This window comes from Miniopterus natalensis, chromosome 18 (genome assembly GCF_054644295.1).
Source record: "Miniopterus natalensis isolate mMinNat1 chromosome 18, mMinNat1.hap1, whole genome shotgun sequence".
In the NCBI taxonomy this organism is placed as follows: domain Eukaryota; kingdom Metazoa; phylum Chordata; class Mammalia; order Chiroptera; family Miniopteridae; genus Miniopterus; species Miniopterus natalensis.
Window position 1 is genome coordinate 39,790,263 of NC_142098.1, and position 20,237 is coordinate 39,810,499.

The 20,237-nt window shown below is 54.5% G+C and overlaps 3 protein-coding genes across 3 annotated transcripts; all 3 read right to left on the minus strand.

Annotated features, from left to right (window-relative positions):
- Positions 1 to 1,277: 1,277 nt before the first annotated feature.
- LIM2 (lens intrinsic membrane protein 2) lies at positions 1,278 to 4,678 on the minus strand. Its single transcript, XM_016205918.2, has 4 exons — positions 4,504 to 4,678; positions 2,674 to 2,823; positions 1,518 to 1,652; positions 1,278 to 1,339 (listed from the first exon to the last, which is right to left on the minus strand). Exons 1-4 carry the CDS (start codon positions 4,676 to 4,678, stop codon positions 1,278 to 1,280), a joined length of 522 nt encoding a protein of 173 aa, XP_016061404.1.
- A 1,043-nt stretch (positions 4,679 to 5,721) lies between these two features.
- On the minus strand, positions 5,722 to 7,360 carry C18H19orf84 (chromosome 18 C19orf84 homolog). The gene is made up of 2 exons (XM_016205965.2): positions 7,288 to 7,360; positions 5,722 to 6,604 (listed from the first exon to the last, which is right to left on the minus strand). Exons 1-2 carry the CDS (start codon positions 7,320 to 7,322, stop codon positions 6,079 to 6,081), a joined length of 561 nt encoding a protein of 186 aa, XP_016061451.2. The 5' UTR covers positions 7,323 to 7,360; the 3' UTR covers positions 5,722 to 6,078.
- A 6,573-nt stretch (positions 7,361 to 13,933) lies between these two features.
- SIGLEC10 (sialic acid binding Ig like lectin 10) lies at positions 13,934 to 19,919 on the minus strand. Its single transcript, XM_016205917.2, has 10 exons — positions 19,452 to 19,919; positions 19,036 to 19,320; positions 18,685 to 18,732; positions 18,298 to 18,561; positions 17,023 to 17,070; positions 16,637 to 16,894; positions 16,268 to 16,546; positions 15,907 to 16,003; positions 15,686 to 15,833; positions 13,934 to 14,308 (listed from the first exon to the last, which is right to left on the minus strand). The coding sequence occupies exons 1-10, from the start codon at positions 19,915 to 19,917 to the stop codon at positions 14,093 to 14,095; spliced, it is 2,109 nt and encodes a 702-aa protein (XP_016061403.2). The 5' UTR covers positions 19,918 to 19,919; the 3' UTR covers positions 13,934 to 14,092.
- Positions 19,920 to 20,237: the final 318 nt, after the last annotated feature.

Consider the following 20,237-nt stretch of genomic DNA (forward strand, 5'->3'; position numbering starts at 1 on the left):
GGAGAGGAGGCTGGAAGGGCCAACTGGAGATGGGAGGGGGCAGGGGGGCAGGGAAGCTGCTTTTATTTACCGAGCTCTTCATTTATGCTATTATCCTACTGTGATATTGAGATTTATAATAAGAAATACATATTTTATCTGAGTCCTGATTATGAACAGCTCCTAAAACCCCTGGAATCCCCCAAGTCACGAAAGCCATAAAGGTATAAATGGGGTGACTTTTGGACCTGACCTAGGGTTGGGGGAATGGTTGCCAGTGGAGCCAACCACGTGATTAGAGGGTTGGCACTTACAGTCCCAGCCCCTGACCTCTGGAGAGGAGAGAGGAGCTGGAGGTTGATTTCAAACACCAATGGCCAAGAATTTAATCAGTCACACTTGTGTAAAGAAATCTCCTGGGAAACTTCAGGCGTGGTGAACACGTGGAGATGGGGAGAGTGGTGACCAGAGAGGATATGGAAGCTCCGGGCCTTTCCCCCACACCTGGTCCTATGTGTCTCTTCCATCTGGCTGTTTCTGAGTTATATACTTTTATAATAAACCGGTGATCTAGTAACATGTTTCTCTGAGTTCTGTGAGCTGCTCTAGCAAATTAATAAAACCCAAAGAGGGGTTTTGGGAAACCTCTGATCTATAGTTGGTCAGATGCACAGGTGACAACCTGGACATGTGATTGGCATCTGAAGCGGGGGTGGGGGGTGGGGGGGTGGAGAGCAGTCTTGTAGGACCGGACGTTTAACCTGTGGGATCTGATGCTATCTCCAGGTAGATAATGTCAGCATTCAATTCATAGCTTGGTGGTGTGAGGGAAAAAAGTACACATTGAATGGGCGTCAGAGTTGGACCTACAACATCAGTTTCCTAGAAGCCGAATTGCCGCCTGTGTAGGGGTTGTGTGAGTTACCTCTGTCCCCGTGCCTGCACAAACAGCAGGTTGGGTTGCCATCGCACACCCCCAACCCCATCCACCACACTCACCCCCACCCCTCGGGAGTCACACTGTAGTAGTTTCACATCAGTTTAATTAGACTCCAAAACATCGCTCTAATGGGTGTTCCATTTCTCAAACAACCCCCCTGGCAGGTAGAGCCTTGGGTCTTCTCAGCTCCCTCCCACCAGGCCCATCCTTTCTCCTTCCACTGTGGGACTCCACCCAGAGTCCAGAACTGAGCCCCTTCATGTCCCCAGGAACCAGGATTTCAGGCCTCTAAACCCTCCCCCTCCTCTTCAATGACCTCATTTTAACTTTCCAGTGAAGTCTGTGGATGCATCTGGGCTCAGTGGGAAGTGGACAGGCGCCGACATTCATTCATCCGGTAGGCACACATGTAGAAAATTCCTGCGCGAGAAAAGGGTCCAATGGACGCCCCTTCCAACCCCCCTGGGTGTCCACAGGGCCTGGAGTCTGCCTTCTGGCTGGGTGCTAGGGGCCCAGGTGGGACACTCCATCACTTCACCCTCAAGACTGCACCAGCTCATCCCCAGACACGGCCCTTCCCACCCCCAAGCCCAGGTACCTGCAAAAAAGGTCATGAGCAGGGCCACCCAGGCCAGGATGTAAGACCAGGAAAAGCGCCAGTCCCCGAAACGGCGACCAAGGAAGCTGACGGTGACTCCAGTGTAAATGGCCAAGGCCAGCAGGAGAAAAAAGGCTGGGGAGGCAGAGTAGGGGTGGGAACAGAATAGGGTTGGGCTTGGAGATGGGGTGGGGGTGAGACTGAGGGAAGGGGTGGGGTGGTGGGTTTGGGGATAAAGGTGGGGACACAGTTGAGTTGAAAGTGGGAGTGCAGACGGGCAGGGAGTGGGGTTGGGGTGGTGTTGGGTGGGGATGGGGCAGGGTTGTGCTACATCATAGAGAATCCGACTGGTCTTTGTCTCTGGTTCCTGGGAGAAGGACTCTCAATCCTTGGAGCTTCCTGAGTTATGAGGGTCTTTGCTATTGTCGAGCCTGTGGGATCGCACCTGCTGTGGAGCCGAGATGACTCGGGATGGGAGCTGGTCACCAGAAAAACCAACCACCAGAATGGAAAGTTGAGGCTTTAAGCTGATTGATATCAGCTCCTCTGGGGAAGGGTGTGGGGAGGAGGTTGAGTTCAGTCACGTGGCCAGTGGTTCAACCGCTGGATGCCAAGCGCCCTGGGCTTCCTGGATGCTGAACACGTGGGTGTGCTGGGAGGGTGACAGACCCTCTCAGGCTCTACCCTACTTATGCGTCTGTTTATTTGGCTGGTCTTGAGTTATCCTTTGTAAGAAAACTGTAATTGTAAGTAGAGTCCTTTTCGGAGTTTGGTGATTGGTCCTAACAAATTTTCAAACCTGAGTGGGTCCTGGGAACCCTCCAATTTGTAGCCAGTTTGTCAAAAGTGCAGGTGGCTTGGGGACCCCACTTGCAGCTGAACTAGGGGTAGCCTTATTGGGAACCATGGCCTTAAACCATGGGGTCTGATGCTGACTCAGGGTGGTTATGCTAGAACTGAATGTCAGTGTCGGAAGAGGTGGAGTTAGAAATAGTCTTGGAGTTGGTGTTGGGTGAGGGGTTGGTATTAGGGCGGGGGCGGGGTTGAGAGTGAGGAGTCTGGGATGAGAGTGGTGCTGGGGTGGGGACAGATAGGGGTGGGAGATGGGCAGGGCGTAGGGAGAGGGAGAGGGAGAGGATAGGGCAGGTCCACTCACTGGAGGCAAAGAATACGATGCCGGCAGAGAAGGGCCTGGAGAGGCGAGTGAAGGTGGGCTGCTGAGCGAAGGCCAGGATGCCCATGATGATGCCGGAGGTGGCACACAGGGAGGACAGGATCATGAAGGCCCGGGTGGCGTTCCAGTATGCTGTGGGAACACCCCACGGTCACTCCCAGGCCTCCCCTGCCCTCAGTGGTGAAAGCTGTTATCTCAGAGGGCGGGAATGCCTTACCCCTCTCCATATCCCTGACCCAGCTTCTCCTTCACCTCTTTGCAAGTGGCCTGCTCTTCACCTGGCAAACTCGTATCCACCCTGCAACTCCCAGCTCCCAAATCCCCTCCTCTAGGAAGCATCCCTTTGCCACTCAGGCATCATCCTCACGCCCTGCTCTGGGTTGTGACTCTTATCTGTCTTCCCCTCCCGGCCTGATTGCCCCCTGGGGACAGGGGCTGGGCTGACTCTATGTCACGAACACCCCCAGCATAGGCTTGGTTTGCACAGGGGCCTGGAGACACGGTTGCGGGTGGGGGGCGCTGCTGCGGGTGCTGCCTCGCCCGCCGTTCTTTGTCCCGTCACAGCGCTGTTTCGCTGCCTTCACACCGCTTGCCCACCTCTGAAAATGCCCATGTGTTGATTTTTGTTTCTGTCTGTCTCTCCCCACGGAATCCTCAGCTCTGTGAGGACAAAGGTCTGGCTTTCTCAGGCACTGCTGCGTCCCCAGCACCTTGCGCCTGGCACGCGAGAGATACTCAATAAACACCTGGAGCGACAGGATGCTGAGCACTAGAGGTCGTTCTCCTCTCTCTCCATAAGCTGTGTACTACGTAACATACTCTATCATACACAGAGACGTAGCACGTGATATAATACATACTACGTCCACACTATAAATGTATATGTGCATGCTATACGCTGCAAGAGCCCTACACTGTAAGTACTACCCGTATCCCCATATTTATAATATATATTGTAATATATACATACACACGCACATATATAATATACTAATATACATATATGTCACATAGCCTGGCACATAGCAAGTATAATACCTCATCCATATTTAGCAAATTTAGGGTCTATCTTGCTTTTGTATCCCCCAGTACCTAACATAGTTTTTTGTTTCAGTTACAGTTGGCATTCAATATTATTTTGTATTAGTTTCTGGTGTACAACATAGTGGTTAGACAATTAAATAATTTGAGAAATGATCCCCCAATAACTCAAGAACCCACCTGGCCCCACATATAGTTACCATAGTATTACTGACTGTGTTTCCTGTGCTGTGCTTTACAATCCCTTGACTATTTTCTAACTACCAACCTGTACCTCTTAATCTCTTCACCTTTTTTACCCCACCCCAAGCCCCCTCCTGTCTGGCGACCATCAGTTTGTTTTCTGAGTCTATGAGTCTGTTTCTATTTTGTTTAGATTCCACCTATAAGTGAAATCACATGTTATTTGTCTTTTCCTGACTTATTTCACTCAGCATTTTAACATAGTTCTTGATACATAGTCAATATTTAGAAAATGCTGTTCTGGTGACCCCAGCCCACCTGCTGTACCTGACCTCTACTTTGTTCGGGACATGTCATCTCTTCCCCCTTAACCCCTCAATCGGTACATTCTGTGACTGCACTAGAAAGAAATACAGAAATCCCAGCTTTGCCCCTTCCGTGCTCAATGAGCTCAGGTTGGCCTCTTTCCTTCCCTGAGCCACAGGTCTGAGGTTTCGCCATCTGCAAAACAGGTGGCCCTTTGGCTGTGAGGTTCTGCCCTATGGGGCTCTGCCCCCAGGAACAGCCAGACGCTGCCAGGAGCCTCACCAATGCTCTCCGTCTGCAGGTAGCACTTGTTGCCCAGGCAATACCGCCATAAGCCCTGGTGGGCAAAGGACCCCGACAGCCGGTACTGCATCCAGTGGTCTGTCGCTGTGGCCACCACCAGGAGGATAGTCCCCACCGAGGCGCAGAAGAGGCCGCCACCCATGAAGCTGTACATGCTGATCTGTGGGGAAGGGGAGAGATGGGCTCAGGAGTTGGACTCCCGGGCTCTGGGGGAGGATGGCACTTGGGGCCTGGGCTCCTGGGGCCTGGGAAGAAGGCGGCTCAGGGGATGAACTCCTGGGTCTGAGACAGGACCAACTGAGGATGCAGACTGCAGGGTCTTGGGGGAGGAAGAGCCCAGGGGCCTGGATTTCCAGGTCCTAAGCCAGGGGGTGGGCTGGGCACTAGGACACCAAAGTCCTTGGGGGAGGAGGAGACTGGGGCCCTGGACACCTGGGTCCTAGGGGTGAAGGGGGCTTGGGGCTGGAACCTCACCAGGTACCAGGGAGAGGAAGGAGCTGGAGGACTGGATCCTTCCGTCTTGGGGAAGGAGGGGCTGCATGTCCCATTCCCTGTCCCTACCTGAGTGGCAGAGCCTGTCCTAAACCCTCCGTCTGCCTCAGCCCTTCTGTGCAGACTGAGTCGAGCCAGGTCGCTAACCTCTCTGCTCCCCGTGTCCCCCAAATCCCTTAAGCCTCCCCACACAATGGCCCCACAGCCCAGCAGCTTCCAGAAGGCAGAAGTGCAACGGTGGCAGGGGCCCCGAATGGAATTCGCTGAAGCAGGGATCCAGGCCTCCCTCCTGTGCCCCAGGCCCCGCTGGCCTCCCTGTGACCCTCCCAGCCACCCTCCCACCCTCCCACAGGCCACGCTCACAGCGCCCGCTGGGTCAGCCTCAGCTGGTAAGCACACACGGACACGAGGCATAGGGACACGTCCATTTATTGTTCAGCCAGGGCCCCCACCCCCAAGGGCGGGAGGCAGGGTGGTGTCTGGGTATCCTGGGCCTAGGGGACGCTTGTGGTGGGGTCACAGGGCTCGTCACAGTTGGGGCAGGGACAGGAAGGAGGCTGAGGCCGAGGTGGGGCTGCGATTGGGGCTGGCTTTAGATGAAGTCAAGGATGAGGGCTGGGTTGGCCTGAAGTAGGTGGGGACCAGGATAAAGAAGCTGGGAGCGTGGACTCCGTGGAGATGGGACAGAGATGCGAGGGAGGGAGCCCAGGAATGTGGTGCCGAGAGTGGGGACGGGGTGGGGTGGCAGAGGCAGGGGAATGGCTTTGGGATTGAGAACGGCGTCAGAGTTGGGTTGGAGGAGCCCTGGGTTGAGAATGAGCTGAGGGTTGTCGCTATAGTTGGGGAAAGTGTCTGGATGGGGAGAGGCACTGGGTATGAGGTCCAGGGCCTTTTCTGGCTTGGGAACCCAAGTCAGGTCCAGGTTTCGCCAGGGGACTCCCACCCCCGCTGCTGAGGCCACGGTTTGGGGGAAGAGGGATGAGGTATCTCTGGCAGGGCTGGGGTCATCTCTAGGCTCCGAGTGGCCCTCTCTGGATTCTGTGGTTCTGGGCTCTCAAGGTCCTAGTACTCAGTGTCCCAGTCCTCAGTGGCAGGTGGCGTGGCCAGGGTTGGCTCCGGACCTCGGGCTTCCTTCTTCCCACCCTGAGTAGTTGGTGTTGGTGGTGAGGATGGCGTCGTGGGTGGGGTCTTGGGGCCAGCCCCAGAGACCCCTGCCCAGACCTTCTTTGGCTCCTCAGACCTTCCACGTCCCCATCGCTGCTGGCCCCGGCCCCAGCTAGACCTTCGAGGGACGCCCCAGTCCCCACGTCCCCTGCATGGCCTCTTGGCGGTGTGCGGCTGGGTGTCACAAGCCTGGGGGTGGCAGGTGCAGGAGGGTAGGGACTGCTGAAGGCTATAGGCCCCCAGCAAGGCGCTGTGCAGGAGGTAGGAGAGGGCATCCAGACGGATGGGGACGGTGACAGAGGCCACGCTCTCGGGGAGCCCCAGGTGTGCTGGATCTGGGGTGCCCAGGAGAGAAGATGGCAGGGCTGAGAAAGGCGCAGGGGGCCATGGCTCAGTCCCAGGTGATGGTGGGGACAGGCTGTTCCTGGAATGGCAAGAAGACAGGTCAGCGGGTCTCACCATCCACATACCTTTCCCAGGGCAGCCAGGCTGCTTCTGTGCTTCTCCTGGGGTCCACCTCTCCATCCTGACTTCTGCATCCACCCAGGAGCCCCTCACCCCCTGCCCCCAACCCCCTCTCTTCCCACCCCCTTTTCTGTTTCTCCCCATGTCTCTCTGCAGAGAGACGGGCAGCTGGGCCAGAACTTAGCATCAGCAAGAACTCAGTTCCAATTCCAGGCTGCCCTGCTTGCTCGTCCTGTGTCTCAGGCCAAAGCACTTTCCCACTCTGCACTTCAATTTTTCCTACCAAAAGATGGCTTTTGGTGATACCAAAGGTGCCTGTTAAAGGGCAGGGTCTGGGAAGTGTTCAAGAAATGTAGGCAACTATTATTATCCCCCCCCCCCCCCCCAGTCCTACGGTTCCTGGCATTTTCCATTCTCCTGCTCCGTTCTTGAAGTTTCTCTGTTCCACTAATATCTGTTTCTAGCGCTCCCCCTAGTGCTAAGCACCCTGCTCAACTCCGCCGCCAAGATCCTTTAGGATTCTGCTTCCACGTGGCGGTAGCTGAGCCTTTTTCTCTCTGCTACTCCCCCTGGGCCTGTTCACCATTCTCTGCTTTTCTTGTGTCCCCTCGGCTCTCTGGGTCCCTGTCTGGAGGCTCTCACCCTTCCGGCCCTGACCCTTCCTTCTGCTGCGCCATCCTCGCGAGGGTCCCCCGAGTCTCTTCTAGCACCTTCCACTGCATCTCTGCGGGGCCCCGGGAGGCGGGGGGGGGGGGGGGGGGGGGGGGGTCTGGGAAGGCAGTGGGCGGGGCCTGGCAGGCGCGGGGCGGGGCCTGAGGGCGTGAGACGCTGCGGGAAAGCAGAGCCGGGCGGGGCGGGGGAGGTAGTTCTTCCAGCGCAGGCGGCTCAGGACGCGGGAGTCGGGACCCCCACCCCCTCCTCTTTCTGCACCTGAACTCCCGCTTTCCGGGGCCCTGATGGTGCTCTTTAGGGCTAAAGGGACATTTAGAGAGGGAAACCTCGAGGTCTGGACCCTCCCCAAGGCGGAGGGGTTAGTGCGTGGGCTGAGAGTTTTAGGGGCTGGATTCCATTCTAGGCTCTGTCTCTGACTTGCTTTGCGACCTTAAATCCTCCTAACCGCTGCCTTGCTTTCCCCATCTGAGAAATGGGGCTATACTACCTTCCGGGTTCTGGGGAAGTTTAAAGGACACCACGTGTGTAAAGTCAACACAGAATTGCAACTATAATAAACCTCAACAAATGAGGGTGACTTAGCATTATTGCTGGCAGTCTTGGTGGTATTTTATTGAGGACCAAGAGTCATTCTTCTACCCATTCATTTAAGAAATACGCGCTCAGTGCCCTGCTCTATGCTAGGCTGGACCCTGGGGCTGTAGCCCGGGATAAAATAGACGCGACCCCTACTCCCACATGTGTTGTGAGAGACGGACCAGACACAATCAATACATTTCCTGTAAGTACTGTGACGGTGTGAAGTCGGGGTGAGGGGATGCAGAGGTGCAGCGGGGCAGTTATTCTAGTCAAGGCGGTTAGGGAAGGTACCAGGGGACCTGGGGCTTGAGCGTTCCCAGTGGAGGGAACAGAAAATGCGAAGGTTTGAGGGTGGAATAAGCATAGTGTTTGAGGGGCTGGGCAGGAATGAGGGATAGGAGGAGAGGGATAGGTCTATTTTTTTTTTTTTAATTAATTGTTGATTTTGGAGTATTTTTATATTTACAGAAAAGTTACAAAAATAATACAGAGGATTCCCATACACTCCTCACCTAGCTTCCCTAATGTGAGCTTCTTACGTTTTGTGTAGCATTTGTCACAAGTTACAAACCAACGTGTTAACTAATTTTTAAACTACTGCCCTTCACCCCTCCCGTTCCAGAATCCAATGCAGGATCTCATTTGGTCATCACATCTCCTTTGTATTCTCTGCTCTGTGGCAACGTCTCCCCCCCCCCCCCCCCCCCAATCTTGACAGTTTGGAGGAATACCAGTAGCTATTTTATAAAACAGAGATCGACCTCAATTAATAATTCCAACTCATTAGATTCTCATTTCAGAGAGGACCAAACTGTGCCTCAGGGAGTTTGAGAAAGTTGCCTAAGGTCATGGGGCCAGTAAGCCGCACAGCAGGGACTCGAACCTGGGGCAGCCTGGCTGCAGAGTCTGTGCTTTCAATGGAGACACAAGTAGAAGCCAGACTGCAAAGGACCTTGTAGGCTACAGTAAAGACTTTAGACATTTTTTTTTTTTTAACTTCTAGAACATTCAGATGACTTTGAACGTTTGAAAGTAGAGGTGTGACATAATTTGAGCTGTGGCTTAAGAAGAGCACTGTGCCTTCGCTTTGGAGATTGGGTTGTAGCGGAAAGCAAGAGTGGGCGCATGGAAGCCCCGGGAGGAAGCTGCTCTGGCCCAGGCGGGGGGTGGCAGTGACACCAAGGTGGTGGGCATGGGAAGATGGGCATGAATTTGAGAGGTACGGGTGCCCCTTGAACAGCACGGATCTGTACTGCGTGGGTCCACTTATATGAGTCAACGTTTTGTTGTTTTGCGAGACAGCGCTTACTGCTCACACCGGGCATAAGGGGGTTGCTCCCGGCTCCGTTGTTAGGTTCCCGCTACGGCCGCGATTACGGTCCGATTCCTCCCGGGCCGCGGACCCGGCCCTTTAGGGCTCCCCGCCCACGCTCGGAGGGAGGGGGCGGGATCTAAAGAAGGGCCTTTCGCCCGGCTTTCAAAATTGACAGACCAGTTCTGAAAAGTGGCCAATCAATTCCTGGGCCTGGGGAAGTAGAGCTTCCGATTCGCTGGGCACCTCTTTAGCCTCCGCCCACTTCTTGTTTTGAGAGGCAGCGCGAGACCTCATCCTCTGCTCTGATTGGAGGATGAGCTTGAGTTGCGTCCAAGTCCCCTCCCTTCCTCCCTCGCTCTTTGATTGGCTACGTGTCTGAGCCCGAGCTTCTTTCTCACCCTCTGATTGGCTGTTCTCTTTGTGCACCTTTTTCGTGCTTTTGCTTTTGGCTTCTCTTGGTGGCAGGTGCCCGCGCTCCGGGAGGGTCTCCTCGGCCGCGCCCGGTGACATCCAGCCGAGGCCTAGAGACCCGAGGGGAGCTTGGAGAGGACGGGGCCCCAGGCTGAGGGGAGTCCCGCCCAGGGAGCCCCACTGCCCCTCCCCCGCCTTAGAACCAGCCCTTCCTTTCAGCGCTGCCCGCAGGCTTCGGACAGCCAGAGACGCAAGATTCGGCTCAGGGCCTCCCCAGCCCACAGGGCCCCGGGGTCCCTTAAGGCCCCTTCCCCCCACTTCCGGGAAACCCGATAAAAACGCCCCCAAGCCTCGGCGGGGGCGGGGGGCAGGGCGAGCTTCCCGGCTGGTGACGCACCTGCGTGCCGGGAAGACCGAGCGTCGCGACGCAGAGCTGTGCGTTTGGGACCCTCCCTGACCTCCCTCTACGCGCCTGATCTGTCAGCTCGTCCTGATTTTTACCCTTGATAATAAAGCTGGAGTCACGTACAGCGCTTTCCTGAGTCCTGTGAGTCATTGTAGCGAATGACTGAACCCAGGGAGGTGGTGGGAACCCCTGAATTTGTAGCCAGTCGGTCAGAAGTGTTGGTGGTCTGGGGTCTCTGAGCTCGCGGCTGTGTCTGAAGTGGGGGCAGAGGAGGTGCAGCCCGCACCCCACAGTCCAGCATGGTTAGGGTGTGGGAGTGGAGGGGGCACCCAGGAGGGCATCTCACCCAAGAAGGCAGCAGGAGGCCAAGTGACGTGTGCTAGTGATGGAATTGGAGAAGATGTGTGTAAAATAATAGAAAATATAGTATATATGTATATATATAGACACACACACACACACACCAGGTTCTTGGCACAGAGCTCCTGAAACCCTTATAATTTCCTGAGTGATAGGAATGTATTTTGTTCTAATGAGGTGATTCTTGGTGGGCTCCTGGATGGGGGCTGGTCACCAAAAAGACCAAGCAATGATTAGAAACCTGGGCTTTTCTCCCCTCTGGGAAAGTGACAGAGGCTGGAAATGGAGTTAATGGTCCATCCTGCCTGCATGATGAAGCCTCCCTAAAAATCCCAAACTACGGGGCTTATAGAGCTTCTGGATTGGTGAACAGGTGAAGGTGCTGAGAGGGGGATACATCTGATGATCGCATGGAAGTTCTTCACCCCTTCCTCACACCTTGCCCTAGGTGTCTCTTCCATCTGGCTGTTCCCCTAAAACATCTCTTTATAATAAACCAGCAAGTGTAAGTAAGGGTTTCCCTGAATTCTGTGAGCCATTATCAAATTATCAAACCCAAGGAGGGGGTCATGGGAACCTCCCAATCTATTGCGAATCAGTCAGAACACAAAGGACAAACGGACTTGTGACTGGCGTCTGAAGTTGGGAGAGGGGCAGTCTTGTAGGACTGAACCCTTCACCTGTGGGTTCTGATGCTATCTTGAGGTAGATAGTGTCAGAATTGAGGTCAATCATAGGACACCCAGCTGGTGTTAGAGAAGCTCTTGATGTGTGGAAAAACCACACATCTGAGGTCACAAGTGACATGAAATATGATAGCAGTGTGAGAGTAAAAGAGGAACACACAGGAGGGTTTTAGCCCTTACAGTGTGGGAGGAGGGTGCACTTTCATGTCAAGAAACAGAGGAGTTGAGAAAGTCTGACCAGGCCCGTCTCACACTGTTTGCTCCATGAGAAAGCCTGTCTTTGGACACCTGCCACACAGAGGGCTAGCCTGAGTTAGCCAGAGGGACCAGTTTCAGCCAACAAGAGGCCATAGCTGTGGCCAGTTTGGTCAAGAGTCACTTGGCCCCATACCTGCCCTTCCTCTGAGCCCCAGTACTTGGGGAAACTAGGACTTGAAGTGGGAATGAAGAAAAGGTGTCAGGGACAACTGTTCTCCCTGTCTCCTCCAAGGAGTCAGGTCCCAGCCTAAGCCTGTGCTGGATGGAGGGGGAGATGATGGGGTTTAAACCAAGTTTGAGGTGAAGATATAAGATTAGGCTGATTTTAGTCATTAGAACTGACTGGAAAGTTACAGAATGTCAGAAACGCTGTTAGGGGCTAAAAAAAAAAAAAAAGTTTAACAGAACACAACTGAGTCAGTGATCAGAAATATGGAACTGTTCTATACTTACACTTCCTGGAGCTGATAGTCTCTGATTAATTGGTTATGCAGAGTATCTGGCAATGCAGAAAGCCCAGGCTAGGTCCTCTGAGTCCGGGCCTGGTGGTGTTTTTTGTTTGTTTTTGTCTTTCTCATCTACACAACACTGCGAGAATTGGGTGACACCCCTCCTTCCCTCCAAGTCCCAAGTCATTATTGCATAAGTCAGGACCTTAGCACACACACTGCAAATTTACTGACCCCTGGTCAACCTGTTGCCCTAGCGACAAAGACTTACAATCTTGCAATTTCCCAGGTCAGACAAAGGCGGAGGGCTTGCTCTCCTGGAAGGATGTGGGTATCGAGGGAGGGAAGCAGAAGCTCCTCCAGCGTCCTCCCCGCTCTGAGTTTATGAGAAAGAGCTCAGGACCTGCAGTGCTCATCTATTTTAGGACCTGTCTGAGTTTGGTTCTCAATTCTGCTATTTTGCAGTGTGACCTTGGGCCCATCTATGAAAGGAAGTGGGTGCACTGGGTGACCCCATCCACAAGTCTGTAATTCCATTACTGTGTGTGTCCTGGCTTCTGAGGGCCAACTTCAGTCCTGGCAGCTCATTCAGTTTTAAATTTGTTTTTTAATTCTCACCCAAGGATATGTTTTTATTGATTTTTAGAGAGAGAGAGAGAGAAACATCGATGTGAGAGACAAACATCGATTGATTGCCTCCCATCTGGACCCTACCAGAGATTGAACCCGCAACCCAGGTGTGTGCCCTGATGGGGAATTGAACCTGCAACCTGTTGGTGTAGCAGACGGCGCTCCAACCAGCTGAGCCACCTGGCCAGGGCCAGTTTTTCATTTTATTCAGTACCCAGAGGCGCTGGCACATGGGGAAGCACAACATGTCAGAAAAGGCCTCGTCGCCATATCCTCAATTACCCAGTAACTACCAAATCAAGGCTCCTAGTTAATTAGGGCTTGGCAAGGTGGTCTTTGGCCAAAGACATCCTTAACTTACTATGAGTATTAGGTGGGGTGATATAAGCGTTAAACAGCAGTGCCTGGGGTAAGTGCTCCATGTAAGTCAGTGTTGTAAACATCTTCACAAATAAATAGCTCTGGAATTTGAGAGGGTTTAGCTCAAGTGGGTATAATCTCTGGACTTCCTCTCTTATTCCCTCGCTCGGGACATCATTACTTCAGCGCATCTGCCACACAGCCCTGCTTCAGCTTAGACAACGTTAACCTCTCCATTCACAGCTTCGTCCTCTCCGTCTAGGTTGTCGCCTTTTGAAATTGTCTGCCTTCTGTTCTAAATCTTGCCCTGCTCTTCAGCATCTTTTAAATATTTATTTATTTATATTTCCCTCTGGAGAAAAAGAGGAAATGTTTATTATCAGCTGATAGAAGTTTTTTGCATAGAAAAACCCCAAATAATTTTCAGATGAAGTTTAAAATAGGCAAACTTCTCAAGGTTGATAGATATAAGGTTAACATGCAAAATTCAATGTATTTCTACATAGATCAGAAGCAACCAAAAAATGACAGAGAAAGAAATATGCCCTTTTCCCTTTCTTTTTATTGTTGACACTATTACAGATGTCCCCACTTCCCCCACCTTTGCCCCCTCCACCCAGCCCTCATCTCCCAAATATGCCGTTTTTAATAGAACCAAAAAATATTAAATACCTTGAGAGAAATCTAATGAAAATATGTATGTCTTCTACACAAAAGATTATAAAGCATTATAGAGAGAAAAATATTTAAAGGACACGGTAAGTGAAAGACCATGTAAAATATTGACTGGATTTTATAAAGATGTCCATCGTTCCAATGAAATAGCCTCCTTTTTAAAATTTATTTTTCAATTACAGTTGGCATACAATATTATATTTGTTTGGGGTGTACAACATAGTGACCAGACATTTACATACTTTATGAAGTGATCCCCCCGATCAGTCTAGTCCACCCCGGCCCCATCCATAGCTATTACAATACTACTGACTATATTTCCTGTGCTGCACTTCAGAGAGGCGACTGCTGAACCATTTTTAAAGGTTCTCCCACCTTGGGGAAAAGTGAGGCTGAGTCATCAGCTAGGGCGGTGCCCGGGTTTGTGAAACAAAAAGTTTATCCCTGTTCTCAGAATGATGGACCCAGAGAAGGTGGCTCTGGAGAGAGGCGTCCAGCGGTTGCGAATGCCAGGTCTGGGATGGGATGACCCACCCTTGGAGGAGTAAAAAGAGGAGAGAGAGAGGCTTTTCCCTCTTTTCTGCATTTGCTCAGTGACTCTGCCCTTCTCCCCAGCCTGGATCCCGACCCACAGCCCAGCGGACCTTCAGTGGAACCTGATTATTGCATATTCCGAGCTGGTGTCGTTGGGCTGCTGGGTCTCCTGCGGCTGGAGGCGTGGGAAGCTGAGAGCAGCATAGTGAATCTCCTCTTGGCTGTTCCTGGGCCCTGGGGCTGGAGGGGGCGACTTGAGTTCTGGGGAGTTAGCACCTGCTGGAGGGGCCCGGGAAGGGCTGCTGGGTTTGGCCTTTCGATTCCCAGCCTAAGGGGAAAACGACCATCACTCGTGATTCAGCCAACACTCAGGCATGTGCCGTGCGGCAGGCACTGATGGAGGAACCGGGGTTACGTCGGGAAGTAAAATAAAGTCTCCCTTCTCACTGAGCTCACCTCCCATCTTGGGACAGAAACAATAAACAGATGGCTGTTGAGTAAGCCACTGACTGGGTCTGTGGCTCTTTGCTGTGGCCACCCCGGCAGACTCACACAGGCCGAGTCCTGTAACCATCATCAAGATACAGAACGGCTCTAACCCCACCGAGGCCTGGCCCTAACCCCCCACAGGTACTAATCTGTTCTCCAGCTCTACAAGTTGGTCATTTCAAGACTGTTCTATACATGGAAGCATGTACGTGTGACCATTGGAGATTGGTCCCTAAGCTCTGTTTAACCGGTAGCAAGTGTCACTCATTTGTTCCTTCCTTCTGATTGTATTCGAGGGGGTTGATGGCCCTGTTCAGGTTTTAAATGGATACAATGTACAGAGAAATGGATTGGGGGTGTGGGGAGCAGAGAGGACCCACAGAAGGTGGCGGTGGTGCCCAGGAGGGAAGCAGGAGGAGAAGTGGTTTGAACGTGTCTTGGAGGGGATTCGCCAGTGGATGGACTGGGAGGTGATAGAGAGGAGACGCGTGACAGGGGACTGAGGCTTTGGGCTCAAGCAGCTCGGGAAACGTGCTCTTTGCTGTGATGGAGGAGACATGGAAGTGGTGTAGTCACTCATAAGTTTGCCTTTGGACAGGCTGAGTTTGGAGCTGCTGCCCTGACAGTTGGATGAGAGTGTAGGGTTCAGGGGTGAGTCTGAGAGATGTGAATTTCCGGGTCATCCGCGTATAGATGTTTTCTCCTGAAAATATCCGGCATTTGCCCTACATTTTCTAAGTGCCAGGTACTATTCTACATGTTTAACAGGTACAATAGGACCCTACCAAACATCTGGAATGATCCTAGCTGGTAGGTACCACTCTTTCCCTCATTTTAAAGTTCAAGAAAAGGCCCAGAGAAGTTAAGCGACTTGCCCAAGGACACACAGCGATGAACGCGGGCCTGAACCCAGGCAGCCCTGCTGTTAGCCACCGGGACACACTGCCTCTCCGCGATGCCAATAACGGTTCCATCATTAATTATAATTAATAACGTCCTTGGTGGTGGTGATCCGGCCTAGCTGCTGCATCCCGAGCAAGGGCGTGCCTTTTACTCCCCCAACCAATTCAGAGGGAGCCCGCCGCGATTCTGGCCAAGGTCTCGCAGACGGTAAGTGCCAGGGTCAGGATTTGAATCCAACAACCGTGAGGTCCCTCAGGCGAAGGGCGGGGACAGGGCGAGAAAGGGACAGAGCGCGCGCATCCAGGCCACTCACCAGGCCACGCGCGGCGGGGACCACGTTCACGTAATCCAGGATGGTGCTCCTCCGGGTGACCCTGGCCCTCCCGGTCTCTGTCCCAGCCTGAGCCTCTGCCTGGGCCCCAGCCTCCGCGTGCGTCCGAGCCTCCCGCAGAGCCTTCACGCTGAGGGAAGGACCGCGTGGGTGTGCGCCCCGGCGCCTCCCCGCCCGGCCCCTCGCCCCTGCCCCTCACTCACGCGAACAGGACGAGGCAGAGGACCAGGGCGGCGACGCCAGCGCCCAGAAGTGCTCCGGCAGAGAATCCTTTCGAGGTGAGCCCTGTCTTCCCCGCACCTGGAACCAGTCAGCGCCCCTGAGCCTCTCCATGGACCGGGCGCCCGGGCTTCCAGCGCCCGTTCCCGGCGCCTCGCCCGCAACCCCTCAAGGCCTGGTTCTCTGAAACCCCGCTGCAGCCCCGCCCGGGCTGGGCACGTTCCCCCGCTAAGCCCCAGCCGCAGGGGCAGGGGGCCCTCCCACTCCAGCTCCAGCTCCGACCGCAGGACCCCGCCCTTGCCCCGCTCAGGCCAGGCCTCCGCGGGCATCCAGCAGGCCCCCGACCTGGCCGCAGCAGCACAGCGGCGCTCTGGGCCCCGTGGACACTCCTGGCCTCGCAGCTGAGCCTGAGGCCGGCGCTGAGCCCCCCGCTGAGGCTCAGGGAGCTGTTGGTCCAGGGCCCCGCCGAGGTGACCGAGTAGGAGGCCGCGCTGCGGTTCCCCCCCAGCGGCTCCTCCCCCAGCCGCCAGCGCAGGGAGGGGGCCGGCTGGGCTCGGGAGGAGCAGCTGCAGGTCAGACCCTGGTCCTCCCAGGAGCAGGAGGGTCCCAGCAGCCGCGGGGGGTCTGTGGGGAGAGAGGAGAAGGGTCAGCGGCGCCTCTGCCCTGCCAGGACCCAGGCGTCCTGCCCGCAGGTGCCCCCGTCCCTCCACTCACAGTGCACAGAGAGGTTCAGGGAGACGCTGAGGGAGCCCAGCAGGTTCTGAGCGTTGCAGATGTATTCTCCTTCATGCTCCAATTGTATCCGAGGCAGCTCAAGGACCCCAGAGCCTGAGGGATGGGAAGGGCTCCAAAGCTGTCGCCCCCGGGCCCAGCTCAGCAAGGCTGGGGGGTTGCTGTGGGTGACACAGAGCAGACGCAGGCTTTGGCCCTCCAGGACGGGGAGGATCGCGCCATTCCTGAGGTTTTCCAGGACTAGGAGAGGGAAGAGGCAGGGAGTACACGTAGTTGAGGGCACCGGGACCCTCGCCCATGGGCACATTCCAGACGCCCAGGCCCCAGTCAGGCAGAGAGGCCCAGGCGCCTCTGCCCCCCTTTCCTACCTGTCCCATTTGCTCCAGACACCGTCACTGTCAGGTTCTCAGGGGCATCTGAAAAAGAGACACAGCACCAGCTCCAGACAGGCCAGGGGCCTCACTCTGGGCAAAGGGTCCCTGGGGACAAAGGACAGTGGCAGGCGTGGGGGGAGGATTATATCACCCACTGACACAAACTACTCAAGGAAGTAGGTAGGTAAGAGGGGCTGGTTCCTGTGATACAGTGATTTATAGTATATATATGTATAGGTACAGATAGAGAGAAAGATAGACATAGAGATACAGAGATAGACGACATAGATACATAGAGATATACAGATACAGATGATATATAGATATAGATACACATATATGCATATAGATATATATGTGGTCTGGGTCCCCTTTCCTGACACAGAGCCCCTGAAAGCCTTGGGGTTTCTAAGTGATGAGAGTGATAAAGGAGCCTTGATATTCATAACAAACCCTTTGCCACTACACCTGAGTTTAGGTTAATGAGGTGACTTTCGGAAAGCACCTACAGATGGGGGCTGGTTGCCAAGGAAACCATCAGGGAATTGGAGGGTTGGAGGGTTGGGATTTTCAGTCCCACTCCCCGACTTCCCAAAGGGTGCAGGGACTGGAGATTGAGTTCAGTCACCAATGGCCAAGGACTTAGGAAATCATGCCTATGTAATGAAGCCTCCATAAGAACCCGAAAAGAGGGCGTTGAGAGGGCATCTTCAGGGTTGGTGAACATCTGGAGATTTGGGGAGAGTGGCACCTGGAGAGGGCATGGAAGCTCCAAGCCCTTCCCCATACCTGGCCTTACCCATCCCTTCCATCTGACTGTTCCTGAGTCAGATCCTTTCATGACTAACTGGTAATCTAGTAAGTGATACGTCTCTCTGAGCTCTGGGAGCTGCTCTATCTAGCAAGTTAGTCGAACCTGAGGAGGGGTCATGGGACTCCACCTGTAGCCTCTACCCTATGGGCAGAAGCACAGGTGACAACCTGCACTTGCTATGGGCGTCTGAAGTGGGCAGTCTTGTGGGACTGAGCCCTTAACCTGTGGGATCTGTATTTCCGGGCACTTAGTGTCAGAATTGAGTTCAACTGTAGGACACCCAGCTGGTGTCAGAGAATTGCTTGGTGGTGGGGAGAGAAATACCTGCATTAGAATTGAAACCAGAATCATTAGTCCCATAGGCCTGGGTTCCTAGAACTCTGGGACCGTGTCCGCAGTCCCTGCCCCCTCACCCTCTTGCCTCCTGGAAACCAGGCCCCGCTTGTCACACTCACAGTTGACCGAGAGCTTCAGGGTGCGGCTCTGGAAGCCCAGCCTGTTCTCCGCTCTGCAGGAGTAGCGCCCTGCGTCCCCAGGCTGCACCCCAGGCAGTACCAGCTCCAGGCCTCCGGAGCCGGAGGGGTGGGACTGAGAAAGGGCTCTGTCCTCCAGGGCCCAGATCAGGGTGGCAGGGGGCCTGCTGTCAGCAGCACAGAGCAACCTCAGGAATTGGCCTTTCTGGGCTTGCCAAGATGGGCTGTCTCCCTGGAGCTCCAGGACTGCGGAGAGGGGGGGAGAGAAAAAGGGGGAGGGAGGAACACTGTTTTCCCCACACTCCTGACAGCTTTTCATCCCCAGAGAGGACCAGCCCAGCCCTGTCCCACCCCGCAGGCCCCCAGTACCTGATTCCTTGTCGCTGGAAATGCTGATGACTGGGACTTTGGGGGCGTCTGCAATGAGATTGTGAGCTGGCATTGGGGAGGAAGCTTTGGTATCCCACAGCCAGAGAGAACCCACTCTGGGAACACAGAGTGTGACTAACCTCGGGGAAGTCAAGTGACAAGGAATGACAAAGACAAGCTTTTGGATGGAGGGCCAGATGGCATCATTCCCCCTCCTATTCTCCTATCCTGAGATTCTACACCTTCCTCTCCTTGGGAACCCCCCCCCCCAAGCCACCCATCACCAGCCACATCTCCACCTCTCCACCCACCTCTCCTGTTGGCCACCCTGAAGTCCCCCACCCAACTCACAGGCCACATTAAGCAGGACACTGTTCTCGATGCCCACACCCCTCCTGGGGAAGTCCACTCGACAGGTGAGGGTGGTGTCATGGTCCTGCTGTCTCGGGGTGAGGGTGAGCACTGAGACATGGGCTGTTGTCACATTGATTTCTTGGGAGGAGAGGGCAGCCCCCGTCCAGGAGAAAGTAGGGGCTTCACATTGTTCCCAGTAAAAGTCAAACACACATATGGCTGTCACCTGGCGCCCAGGATCCAGCAACTCTGGGACGTAGACAGCTGGCTTCTGTGTCAGGGCTGGGATGAGAGAGGGCACGATTGTAGCCCCAGATGGGGTACTTTAGGGGGTGCTTCCCCCACATCCATCCCAGCATGAGAGACAGCGGGTGGCAGGGGGAGGTCCCACCCCATTCCAGCCAGTTCCATACCTGTCACATTCAGATAGAACTGATATTCCAAAAAATTAAATTTCACAGAATTGCCTCTCTCGAACCGAAAGAAATACGATCTTCTGTCTCCCTCCTGCACATCTGTGATCAGCAAGGAGCAGCTGCGATCCCGGAGACTGCCCACCAGCTGGAATCGGCCCTGGGTCCATGATGCCACCTCCCGAAACTGGTTGTTTGTGGCCACTGGAGAAGCACTGTCCGTATTCGCTGGATGTGCGAACCAGTAGCCATGAACTGGGGTGCTCTCAGTGTAGCCTTTCTGAGGATAGGAGAAAGAGCAGGGCACGAGCACACACAGGCCTCGCTGCGCTGTCACCGTCTTCTCCACCTTAAGCCAGTAACCTGGAACCAGTGTCTGCGCCTTCTTGTGGCCCTGATCCTGGCCCACCCAGCCCTCGGCCCACTCACCGCCCCACAGCAGGGCCCAGAGCAGCATCAGGAGCATCGCTGCCCAGGAGACACTGGGACCTGCCCTGAGACAAGTTCATTCCCCTGAAGCTGTGACTGACACTGGGAAGGGACAGAAGAGGAAGCCAGGGGCGGGCAGGCGGAAGCTGGCTGTGGGGGACTGATGCATGACATGAGATTCTCGTCTGAGACCAACGGGATCTCCCTTTCTCCCCACTCCCCACCTCACTTCCCCCACCTGGACTCTTTGTCTTTCCTGGGGGTGCCTGCCTGGTGTTGGGCTCTCTGAGCTGGTCCTTCCCAAGTCACCTCTGCAGGAGGCAGTGGGGGGCATGTGTCCAGTCCTGGGGCCTGGCT

Coding starts and splice junctions, on each gene's coding strand:
- LIM2 (XM_016205918.2), bottom strand. CDS start 4,678: ATGTACAGCTTCATGGGTGGCGGCCTCTTCTGCGCCTCGGTGGGGACT. Junction 1,653..2,673: donor CATCGTATTCTTTGCCTCCA/GTGAGTGGACCT, acceptor CTGCCTCCCCAG/CCTTTTTTCTCCTGCTGGCC. Junction 1,340..1,517: donor GCTCATGACCTTTTTTGCAG/GTACCTGGGCTT, acceptor TTTCTCGCGCAG/GAATTTTCTACATGTGTGCC.
- C18H19orf84 (XM_016205965.2), bottom strand. CDS start 7,322: ATGGCGCAGCAGAAGGAAGGGTCAGGGCCGGAAGG. Junction 6,605..7,287: donor GAAGGGTCAGGGCCGGAAGG/GTGAGAGCCTCC, acceptor TTGCCATTCCAG/GAACAGCCTGTCCCCACCAT.
- SIGLEC10 (XM_016205917.2), bottom strand. CDS start 19,917: ATGCTCCTGATGCTGCTCTGGGCCCTGCTGTGGGGCGGTGAGTGGGCC. Junction 16,895..17,022: donor GTCTGGAGCAAATGGGACAG/GTAGGAAAGGGG, acceptor TCCCTCTCCTAG/TCCTGGAAAACCTCAGGAAT. Junction 16,547..16,636: donor CCTGAACCTCTCTGTGCACT/GTGAGTGGAGGG, acceptor CTCTCCCCACAG/ACCCCCCGCGGCTGCTGGGA.